The sequence below is a fragment of the Anolis sagrei genome, chromosome 12, assembly GCF_037176765.1.
Source record: "Anolis sagrei isolate rAnoSag1 chromosome 12, rAnoSag1.mat, whole genome shotgun sequence".
Taxonomy (NCBI): domain Eukaryota; kingdom Metazoa; phylum Chordata; class Lepidosauria; order Squamata; family Dactyloidae; genus Anolis; species Anolis sagrei.
The window spans coordinates 15,022,183-15,034,562 of record NC_090032.1 but is presented as its reverse complement, the minus strand read 5'-3'; the positions used below and the strand labels follow the sequence as shown (position 1 = coordinate 15,034,562).

Below are 12,380 nucleotides of genomic sequence, written 5' to 3'. Positions count from 1 at the left end.
CCTATATATCTATGTTTATATCTATCTAGACATCTCTCTCTATATGTCTGTGTGTGCATTTTCCCTGTAATATTTGCAAGCCCTATATATCTATATCTATAAATTCATATCTATCTACACATATCTATATATTTTTGTGTGCATTTCCCCCTGTAATATTTGCAAGCCCTATATATCTATATTCATATCTATCTAGACATGTCTATATATATTTGTGTGTGCATTTCCCCCTATAATATTTGCAAGTTGTATATATCTATATTCATATCTAACTAGACATGTCTATATATATTTGTGTGTGTGTATCCCCCCTGTAATATTTGCAAGCCCTATATCTATATTCACGTCTATCTAGACATGTCTATATATATTTGTATGTGTGTTTTCCCCCTGTAATATTTGCAAGCCCTATATATCTATGTTTATATCTATCTAGATATCCCCCCCCCCTCTCTATATATATGTCTGTGTTTCTGCATTTCCCATGCAATATTTGAAAGTTCTATACACACACACATCTATTGAGACTTTCTATATATATTTGTATGTGCACTTCCCCCTGTAATATTTGCAAGCCCTACATATCTATATTCACATCTATTTATCTGGACATCTCCCTATATATAGATAATTATATCTATATAGGATTTGCAAAGATTTGCAAACATGTGAGGGGAAAATTCATATATAAAATTATTTTTATATATACACAGATGTACAGATATATAGGTACCTCTATATATTTATAGATATCTATCTCTATATAGGATTTGCAGAGACTTGCAAATATGTGAGCGGAAAATTCATATATAAAAATAATGTATACATACAGATATATAAGCACATGGAAATTTCTAGATATCTCTATGTATATAGGATTTGCAAAGACCTACAAACATGTGAGGGGAAAATTCATATATAAAATAATGTATATATAGATAGAGATATACAGGTACATGGAAATCTCTCAATATCGATATGTATATAGGATTTACAAAGACTTGCAAACATATGACGGGAAAATCACATATAAAATTAATGTATATAGACAGATACAGATATATAGGTACATAGGGATTGCAAAGGCTTGCAGGGTGAAATGCCTATATATCTGTAGGAGAGATTAACCAATATTTAAGGGGAAAATGCTTTGATAAGATGAAAGGGTATTCCTGATTTGCAAAGGTTTCTCTCCCCATCCTCTCCCTTTTCAAAACATTCTAGCTTGGGAGGAGAAGCAGAGCAGAAGCAGAAAGGAAAACACACTATTCAGGGAGGGGAAGAGGAGAGAGAGAAATAGATCACAGATTGCAAGCAATGGCCTCCAGGTTTTGCTGCCCAACTTGATCCCATTTGTAGCGAAATTGCTACTCTATATTAAATTTTTGGTGTATAGCTCTATGTTTACATATGGCAGATAGGGAAGAATAGGCACAGACAGGGTAGCAACAGCAGAGATAAGATTTATTTGCATATGGAAGCCGATTGGTCATATGCAGATTAGCGTAGGCCCAGGATTTGAAAAGATTGCTAGGCCAAAATGACAGTTGGGAAGAGCAGAGCTAAACATTCTGAAGGGGCGGAGTCAAGGTTTTAAAAATAGGGAGTTAGAGAGTCAAAAGTGTGAGTTAGGAATTGCTGTTTGTGAGAAGAGTTAGGGATTCCTGTTTGTGAGAGACAGTTAGGAACTTCTGTGAGAGAAAAGAGTTAAGAACTCCTGTTAGAAATAAGCAGTTATGAAGATGTGTTAAAGACTTCTGATATATAGAAGCCGTTAGTTAAATAGAGATGAAGTTATAGGAACATAAAGAAAGCTTGTGGTGCTTTAGTCAGAAAATAATTTCAGTCAAGAGTGTGTAAAGCAAGTAACATGTTTGTGAATGTGAAACATTGAAAGTCTATTTCAAAAAAGTAAACCAAGTATATTATACTGACTGTAAGCCTCAAGATTGCAACAAAACACAAATGTAACTACAAGCGTTGGAGCCAGAAGTTATAAATAAACTGTGTTACTTGGTTATACAGAAGAGTGTCTCATTGTCTGTACAAAGGTTAAACAACACACAGAAAGTCCCAGCTAATATAAAAGAAGAAACTGAATCAGTATAAAAGTAAAGAGTTTTTTCTTAAATAAAGAAATAGTCTCTCTCTCTCCCTCACTACACCATTATAAGCCAAGGGAGAGTTTTTCAGATCTTCGGATGTATTCGTTAATTAATTTTTTGAATTCACTAACATATAATGACTGCTAACTTTAAAGGCCTTAACAATAATTACCATGCAAGAACTAAAGCTGTAGGGCAGTCTTTTCCAGTCTGATGCTCTCCAAATGTGTTGCACTGCAACTCTTATTTGCCTCAGTCATTCCTATGCTATCTGGGGATAGACCTGTCAGCGGCTTATGATACTGTAAACCACCACCTTCTCCTGAGAAAAATGTATAGTATCACAAAGGACTACCATCTCACCTGCCTCATAGGAAACCTGCTACAAAACAGAAGCTTTTTTGTTGAGTTCCAGGGCCAGAGAAGCAGATGGCGGAAACATAAGGACGGCTTGCCTCAGGGGAGCGTGCTTGCTCCATCCATGTTCAACATTTACACAAATGACCAGCCACTGCCAGAAGGGACAGAGAGCTTCATCTATGCTGATGATCGTGCCATCACCGCTCAAGCAAGGAGCTTTGAGATGTTTGAACAGAAACCCTCCAAAGCTCTAGGCGCTCTTACTGCCTATTACAGAGAAAACCAGCTGACTCCTAACCCATCTAAAACACAGACATGTGCTTTTCACCTTAAGAACAGACAAACATCCCAAACTCTGAGGATGACCTGGGAAGGAGCATTGCAGCGCACCCAAATACCTGGGAGTCACTCCGGACCGTGCTCTGACCTACAAGAAGCACTGCTTGAATATCAAGCAAAAAGTGGGCGCTAGAAACAATATCATACGAAAGCTGACTGACACAACCTGGGGATCACAACCAGACACAGTGAAGACATCTGCCCTTGCGCTCTGCTACTCTGCTGCTGAGTACGCATGCCCAGTGTGGAACACACCTCACCACGTTAAAACAGTGGATGTGGCTTTTAATGAGACATGCCGCATTATCACGGGGTGTCTGCGCCCTACACCACTGGAGAAATTACACTGTTTAGCCGATATTGCACCACCTGATATCTGCCAATAGTGAAAGGACCAAGGCAGTGACATCTCCAGCTCATCCCCTGTTTGGGTATCAGCCAACATGTCAATGACTTAAATCAAGAAATAGTTTTCTAAGATCTACAGAGACACTCGCTGGAACACCTCAGCAAGCGAGAGTCCAAAAGTGGCAGGCTCAAACCCAGGCTGATACCAAATGAGAGATTCCCCCCTGGGCACACAGAAGACTGGGCGACTTGGAAGGCGCTGAACAGACTGCGCTCTGGCACCACAAGATGCAGAGCCAACCTTAAGAAATGGGGCCACAAAGTGGAATCCACGACATACGAGTGTGGAGAAGAGCAAACTACAGACCACCTGCTGCAATGCAATCTGAACCCTGCCACATGCACAATGGAGGACCTTCTTACGGCAACACCAGAGGCACTCCAAGTGGCTAGATACTGGTCAAAGGACATCTAATCAACTACCAAGCTTGCAAACTTTGTGTTTTGTTTGTTTGTTTGTTAGTTAAAAATGCAATACAACTTTGCCCCTGACACGATAAATAAATGGGGATGATGGTGGTTAGTGCCCAGTCCATCCAAAGAGCATGGGGTTGGGGGAAGGCCACTATAGGGATTTAGAATGACCCTTTGTTTGCAAAGGAAGCACTGAAAGTCAAGGGAAGAAAGGGAGATAAAGAAATTACTGAAGGAAAGGGCCTCTCTAGCCATTGAGATCTTACCTATATTGGGATGATTCAAGACCTTCATTATTCGCACTTCCCGGAAAAGCTGAAGAAAGAATGGAAAACAGTGGCGTCAGACACAAATAGGCTCTGATAGCTGTAGTCAGAAATCACAGGGTCCATTCGATTTATTTATTTACTTCGCTTGTATATCGCTTTTCTCACCCCAAGGACTCAAAGCGGTTTCCCACGTATTTATGGCAAAATTTAATGCCTCACATACATATGATACCCAACACAAACCAACAATAACTATGGATTAGATCATAACATGTAACGACATTTAAACGTTAAAACGTGGAGTTAAAAACATGTTAATTTATATAAATAAAAATGTAATGTTCGTTTGTGGGATTAACTGAACTCAAAAACCACTGGACGAAATGACACAAAATTTGGACACAACACCCCTAACAGACCAATGAGTGACCATCACTCATAACCCCCCCCCCAAAAATGGAAAGGACTTAACCCCCCCCCCCCCCAAAGCTAAATGATAAAATGCTAAATGATGATAGAGAAAAAAAGGAAGAGGGAGGGAGGGAGGGAAGGAAGAGGAGAAGGAAGGAAGGAAGGGAGGGAGGGAGGGAGGGAGGGAGGGAGGGAGGGGAGAAAGGAAGAAGGAAGAGGGAGGGAGGGGAGAAAGTAAGGAACAAAGAAAGGAAGGAACAAAGGAAGGGGAGAAAGTAAGAAGGAAGAAAGGAACAAAGGAAGGGGAGAAAGTAAAGAAGGAAGGAAGGAAGGAAGGAAGGAGAATGAAGCATAGAAGCAAAAAGGTAGAGAAGGAAGGGAGGAAGGGAAGGAAGGAAGGAGAGAAAGAAGGAAGGAAGGAAGGAAGGAAGGAAGGAAGGAAGGAGGGAAGGGGAGAAAGTAAGAAGGAAGGAAGGAACAAAGGAAGGGGAGAAAGTAAGAAGGAAGGAAGGAAGGAAGGAAGGAAGGAAGGAAGGGGAGAAAGTAAGAAGGAAGAAAGGAACAAAGGAAGGGGAGAAAGTAAGAAGGAAGGAAGGAAGGAAGGAAGGAAGGAAGGGGAGAAAGTAAGAAGGAAGGAAGGAAGGAAGGAAGGAAGGAAGGAAGGAAGGAAGGAAGGAGAAGGAAGCATAGAAGCAAAAAGGTAGAGAAGGAAGGGAGGAAGGGAAGGAAGGAAGGAGAGAAAGAAGGAAGGAAGGAAGGAAGGAAGGAAGGGGAGAAAAGTGGAATCCACAACATGCGAGTGTTGAGAAGAGCAAACCACTGACCACTTGCTGCAATGCAACCTGAGCCCTGCCACATACACAATGACACAATGGAGAACCTTCTTGCAGCAACACCAGAGGCGTTGAAGGTAAGAAGGAAGGAAGGAAGGAAGGAAGGAAAAAAGTAAGAAGGAAGGAAGGAAGGAAGGGAGGAAGGGAAGGAAGGAAGGAAGGAAGGAAGGAAGGAAGGAAGGAAGGGAGGAAGGAAGGGAGGGAGGAAGGGGAGAAAGTAAGAAGGGAGGAAGGAAGGGAGGAAGGGGAGAAAGTAAGAAGGAAGGAAGGAACAAAGGAAGGGGAGAAAGTAAGAAGGAAGGAAGGAAGGAAGGAAGGAAGGAAGGGAGAAAGAAGGAAGGAAGGAAGGAAGGGGAGAAAGAATGAAGGAAGGAAGGAGAAGGAAGCATAGAAGCAAAGAGGTAGAGAAGGAAGAAAGGTGAGAAAGGGGAAAAAGGGAAGGAAAGAAAAGGGTAGAGAAGGAAGGAAGGAGAGAAGGAAAGGAAAATAGGAAAGGAATAGAGGGAGCGAAGAAAGAAGGGAGAGAAAGAGAGAGGGAAGGAAAGACAGAAGGAAGGATGGAAGCAAAAAGCAGAAGAAGGAAGGAAAGAGGTAGAGAAGGAAGAAAAGTGAAAGAAGAAAAGAAAAAGGGGGGAAGGAAAGAAAGGGGTAGAGAAGGAAGGAAGAAGGAAAGGGAGCGATGGAAGGAGGGAAAGAGGTAGAAAGGAAGAAAGGAGAGAAAGAGGGAGGGCAGGAAAGAAGGAAAGACATAAGGAAGGATGGAAGCAAAAAGCAAAGGAAGGAAAGAGGTAGAGAAGGAAGAAAGGAGAAAAAAGGGAAGGAAAAGAAAAAGAGAGGAAGGAAAGAAGTAGAGAAGGAAGGAGAGAAAGAAAGAAAAAAAGGGAAGGGAGGGAGGGAGGGAGGGAGGGAGGGAGGGAGCAAAGGAAGGAGGGAAAGAAGGAGAGAAAGAGGGAGGGAAAGTTAGCCACAGCAATGTGTGGCGGGTACAGCTAGTCTATATAAATAAAAATGTAATGTTCGTTTGTGGGATTAACAGAACTCAAAAACCACTGGACGAATTGCCACCAAATTTGGCCATAAGACACCTACTAACCCAGGGGTGAACATCACTAAAAAACAATGAGCTTGTCATTTGGGAGTTGTAGTTGCTGGGATTTATAGTTCACCTACGATCAAAGAGCATTCTGGACTCCATTGATGATGGAATTGGACCAAACGTGGCACACAGGACTCTCCTATGACCAACACAAAACACTACAAGGGTTTGGTGGGCATTGACTTGAGTTTGGGAGTTGTAGTTCACCTACATCCAGAGAGCACTGTGGAATCAAACAATGATGGATCTGGACCAAACTTGTCACAAATATTCCAGATGCCCAAATATGTACACAGGTGGAGTATGGGGGAAATAGACATTGACATTTGGGAGTTGTAGTTACTGGGATTTATAGAGCACCTACAATCAAAGAGCATTCTGAACCCCACCAACGACAGAATTGGGGCAAACTTCCCACACAGAAACCCCATGACCAACAGAAAATAATTAAGACCATCCAGTCCAACTCCCTTCACCAGGGCAAGAAAACATAATCAAAGCCCTCCTGACAAAGAGCCATCCAGCCACAGATATAGATAGACATTATTCACACAAACATGCATACACATAGTATGATAGATGTGAAAGGGACCCCTAAACAAGGACAATTATATGTTGCATATTCCAGAGTCGGCCAACCAGACAATCTCTACATCAACACAAGCATAAAGAAATTACATATATTAGAAACCAACACTTTCTATGTATTTTCCAGGTCACCAGACTGGGCCACTGCAATGCATGGCAGGAGACAGCTAGTATAAACATTAGAATCACATAATCCAAAAAATTATTCCTAATAATTCCTTGTATAGCTTATTGGCCAAAGGCTTGATCCTATAGCCATGTTTTCCTTTTTTCTGAATGCCAGGAGGGAGGGTGCTGATCTAATTTCATTTGGGAGAGAGTTCCAGAGTCGAGGAGCCACCACTAAGAATACCCCGTCTCTCGTATCCTTTCAGTCACCCTCCTCTGGACACATTCCAGTTTAAAGTCAACATCTCCCTTCAATTGTGGTGCCCAGAATTGGACACAGTATTCCACATGTGGTCTAACCAAGTCGCTAGAGGAAGGCGACTAAAATGATCAAGGGTCTGGAGAACAAGCCCTATGAGGAGCGGCTTAAAGACCTTGTCATGTTTAGCCTGAAGGAGAAGGCAGAGAGGAGACATGATAGCAATGTATAAATATGTGAGAATTGACAAGCTGGAACGTGTCTAGAGAAGGGCAACTAAAATGATCAAGGGTCTGGAGAACAAGCCCTATGAGGAGCGGCTTAAAGTGCTGGGCATGTGTAGCCTGAAGAAGAGAAGGCTGAGACATGATAGCCATGTATAAATATGTGAGAAGAAGTCACAGGGAGGAGGGAGCAAGTTTGTTTTCTGCTGCCCTGAAGACTAGGACGCTCATAACAGAACTAAAAAATAAAAAACATAAAGTGCAAAACCAATATAATAAGCGAGACAGCAGTATAAAATCGGACATTAAACACACAGAATTACATGGGGCAGGGCCAAATTTAAGGGGAAAAATTAAAATTTTAAAACACTGGGAGATTGGGCAATGGAACATTGATTAGCATTGCATAGCCTTGCAGCTTCAAGGTCTGATTTGCTTCCTGCTTGGGGGGTCCTTTGTTGGGAGGTGTCCTTTGTTGGGAGGTGTCAGCTGGCCCTAGAATCATAGAATCATAGAATCAAAGAGTTGGAAGAGACCCCATGGGCCATCCAGTCCAACCCCCTGCCAAGAAGCAGGAATATTGCATTCAAATCACCCCTGACAGATGGCCATCCAGCCTCTGTTTAAAAGCTTCCAAAGAAGGAGCCTCCACCACACTCCGGGGCAGAGAGTTCCACTGCTGAACGGCTCTCACAGTCAGGAAGTTCTTCCTCATGTTCAGATGGAATCTCCTCTCTTGTAGTTTGAAGCCATTGTTCCGCGCCCTAGTCTCCAAGGAAGTAGAAAACAAGCTTGCTCCCTCCTCCCTGTGCCTTCCTCTCACATATTTATACATGGCTATCATATCTCCTCTCAGCCTTCTCTTCTTCAGGCTAAACATGCCCAGCTCTTTAAGCCGCTCCTCATAGGGCTTGTTCTCCAGATCCTTGATCGTTGCAGTCGCCCTCCTCTGGACACATTCCAGCTTGTCAACTCTCACATATTTATACAGGGCTATCATGTCTCCTCTCAGCCTTCTCTTCTTCAAGCTAAACATGCCCAGCTCTTTAAGCCGCTCCTCATAGGGCTTGTTCTCCAGATCCTTGATCATTTTAGTCACCCTCCTCTGGACACATTCCAGGTTGTCAATAAGGTAAAGGTAGTCCCCTGACATTAAGTCCAGTCATGTCTGACTCTGGGGTGTGGTGCTCATCTCCATTTCTAAGCCGAAGAGCCAGCGTTGTCCATAGACACCTCCAAGGTCATGTGGCCGGTATGACTGCATGGAGTGCCGTTACCTTCCCGCCGGAGCGGTACCTATTGATCTACTCACATTTGCATGTTTTCGAACTGCTAGGTTGGCAGAAGCTAGGGCTGACAACGGAAGCTCACGCCGCTCCCCGGAATCGAACCTGCAACCTTTCGATCAACAAGCTCAGCAGCTCAGTGCTTTAACCCACTGCGCCACCGGGCGCACACATACAATCATTAAAATATCGTATCAGAATAAATATCAGAATCAAAGAGTTGGAAGAGACCTCATGGGCCATCCAGTCCAACCCCATTCTGCCGAGAAGCAGGAATATTGCATTCAAATCACCCCTGACAGATGGCCATCCAGCCTCTGCTTAAAAGCTTCCAAAGAAGGAGCCTCCATCACACTCCGGGGCAGAGAGTTCCACTGCTGAACAGCTCTCACAGTCAGGAAGTTCTTCCTTGTGTTCAGATGGAATCTCCTCTTTTGTAGTTTGAAGCCATTGTTCCGCATCCTAGTCTCCAAGGAAGCAGAAAACAAGCTTGCTCCCTCCTCCCTGTGACTTAAGCCGCTCCTCATAGGGCTTGTTCTCCAGACCCTTGATCATTTTAGTCACCTTCCTCTGGACACATTCCAGGTTGTCAATAAGGTAAAGGTAGTCCCCTGACATTAAGTCCAGTCATGTCTGACTCTGGGGTGTGGGGTTCATCTCCATTTCTAAGCCGAAGAGCCAGCGTTGTCCATAGACACCTCCAAGGACATGTGGCCGGCATGACTGCATGGAGTGCCGTTACCTTCCCGCCGGAGCGATACCTATTGATCTACTCACATTTGCATGTTTTCGAACTGCTAGGTTGGCAGAAGCTAGGGCTGACAGCGGAAGCTCACGCCGCTCCCCGGAATCGAACCTGCGACCTTTCGATCAACAAGCTCAGCAGCTTAGTGCTTTAACCCACTGCGCCACCGGGAGCTCCAATATCAATATTGTCAATATCTCTCTTGAATTGTGGTGCCCAGAATTGGACACAATATTCCAGGTGTGGCCCTGATTGTTTCATGTCTGGAATTCCCCTGTTTTCAGAGTGTCGTTCTTTCTTTGGGCTTGACGGTGCTCTGAGAAGACTGAAATCCATGCAACACAACTCCTTACCAGCAAGAGGTTAAGCATGGCAAGCACATGGCATGCCCACACCTGCCAAGAGTGAGAGTTGCCCCAGGTGTAATTGTGCAAAAAATGCCAGTTTCCTATCTGTCATCTTGAAGAGGGAAAGAAGCAGGCAACGTGTAAGCCTTGGAGGTGGAGTGTGTGTGCGCAACCCATTTAGAGAGAGAGAGAGACAGCAATAGCAGCTCATGGGAGGGAAAGGGAGACTCATCCTTGAAGCTCCTGTGGAGGAAGCCATGTGCTCACGACGCCTACACCATCCCTGCGCCTGCAGTGGGAACAGCAGAAGGAGCATTTGGGGAGCGATGAGAGGCGGGCTACCTTGCGATTGACTGAGCAGCGTGTTACAAAAAAGGAAATAAGTGGGGGAGATGGAGGCTCCAGCTTTCAATCAAGTGCCTCTTCTCTGCGCTCTTGTGAGCAGGAAGAAGGAACCAACCGCCGAGAGGAAGGGCCAAGATGCCCTGCAAAGAAAAACTCCAAATCCTGCAAAACGGAAAGGATCCAAAGCTGCCCTGTTGATCCGGAAGGATGCGCAGTTGTTATAGAAAAAAAAAAATGCAAACTGAGCTCTTGTGTCCAATTCTTCATAATTGAAGAGAGATATTGACAAGTGGAACTCTCTGCCCCGGAGCGTGGTGGAGGCTCCTTCTTTGGAAGCTTTTAAGCAGAGGCTGGATGGCCATCTGTCAAGGGTGATAAAACAATCAAAGAGCATTCTGAACTCCACCAATGATGGAATTGAACCCAACTTGGCACACAGAACTCCCATGACCAACAGAAAATATTGGAAAGGTTTAGTGAGCATTGATGTTGAGTTTTGGACTTGTAGTTCAACGACATCCAGAGAGCACTGTCGACTCAAACAATGAAGAAAGGAGAAAGGATACAAGGAAGGAGATTCCATCTGAACATTAGGAAGAACTTCCTGACAGTGAGAGCCGTTTAGCAGTGGAACTCTCTGCCCTGGAGTGTGGTGGAGGCTCCTTCTTGGGAATCTTTTAAGCAGAGGCTAGATAGATATCTCTCGGGGGTGCTTTGAATGCAATTTTCCTGCTTCTTGGCAGAATGGGGTTGGACTGGATGGCCCATGAGGTCTCTTCCAACTCTTTGATTCTATGATTCTATGAATGTGTCCAGAGGAGGGCGACTCAAATGATCAAGGGTCTGGAGAACAAGCCCTAAGAGGAGCGGCTTAAAGAGCTAGGCATGTTTGGCTTTCAGAAGAGAAGGCTGACAGGAAACATGGTAGCCATGTATAAGTATGTGATAGGAAGTCATAGGGAGGAGGGAGCAAGTTTGTTTTCTGCTGCCCTGGAGACTAGGACAAGGAACAATGGCTTCAAACTTCAAACTACAAGAAAAGAGATTCCATCTGAACACGAGGAAGAACTTCCTGACTGTGAGAGCCGTTCAGCAGTGGAACTCTCTGCCCCGGAGTGTGGCGGAGGCTCCTTCTTTGGAAGCTTTTAAGCAGAGGCTGGATGGCCATCTGTCAGGGGTGCTTTGAATGCAATATTCCTGCTTCTTGGCAGAATGGGGTTGGACTGGATGATTGCCCATGAGGTCTCTTCCAGCTCTTTGATTCTATGATTCTATGAATGTGTCCAGAGGAGGGCGACTGAAATGATCAAGGGTCTGGAGAACAAGCCCTAAGAGGAGCGGCTTAAAGAGCTAGGCATGTTTGGCCTTCAGAAGAGAAAGCTCAGAGGAGACGTGGTAGTCATGTATAAGTATGTGAGAGGAAGTCATAGGGAGGAGGGAGCAAGTTTGTTTTCTGCTGCCCTGGAGACTAGGACGCGGAACAATGGCTTCAAACTTCAAACTACAAGAAAAGAGATTCCATCTAAACACGAGGAAGAACTTCCTGACTGTGAGAGCCGTTCAGCAGTGGAACTCTCTGCCCCGGAGTGTGGTGGAGGCTCCTTCTTTGGAAGCTTTTAAGCAGAGGCTGGATGGCCATCTGTCAGGGGTGATTTGAATGCAATATTACTGCTTCTTGGCAGAATGGGGTTGGACTGGATGGCCCATGAGGTCTCTTCCAACTCTTTGATTCTACGATTCTATGAATGTGTCCAGAGGAGGGCGACTCAAATGATCAAGGGTCTGGAGAACAAGCCCTAAGAGGAGCGGCTTAAAGAGCTAGGCATGTTTGGCCTTCAGAAGAGAAGGCTGAGGAGACATGGTAGCCATGTATAAGTATGTGAGAGGAAGTCATAGAGAGGAGGGAGCAAGTTTATTTTCTGCTGCCCTGGAGACTAGGACAAGGAACAATGGCTTCAAAGTATTGTCGAAGGCTTTCATGGCTGGAATCACTAGGTTCTTGTGGGTTTTTTCGGGCTATAGGGCCATGTTCTAGAAGCATTTCTCCTGACGTTTCACCTGCATCTATGGCAAGCATCCTCACTACTTCTGAGGATGCCTACCATAGATGCAGGCGAAACGTCAGGAGAAATGCCTCTAGAACCGTGCTTCTCAAGCTGGGGGTCGGGACCCCTGTGGGGGTCGCGAGGGGGTATCAGAGGGGTCACCAAAGACCATCAGAAAACATAGAATTTTCTGTTGGT

General features: G+C 44.5%; 1 protein-coding gene across 10 annotated transcripts in view; it reads right to left on the bottom strand.

Moving 5' to 3' along the window:
• MARK2 (microtubule affinity regulating kinase 2) overlaps positions 1 to 12,380 on the bottom strand; it is a 220,298-nt gene that overhangs the window by 57,848 nt on the left and 150,070 nt on the right. For all 10 annotated transcript variants that reach the window (XM_060758466.2, XM_067472467.1, XM_067472466.1 and 7 more), the window contains exon 4: positions 3,893 to 3,941. In XM_060758466.2, coding sequence (XP_060614449.2) covers positions 3,893 to 3,941 — 49 coding nt within the window. The remainder of the gene's footprint in view (positions 1 to 3,892; positions 3,942 to 12,380) is intronic.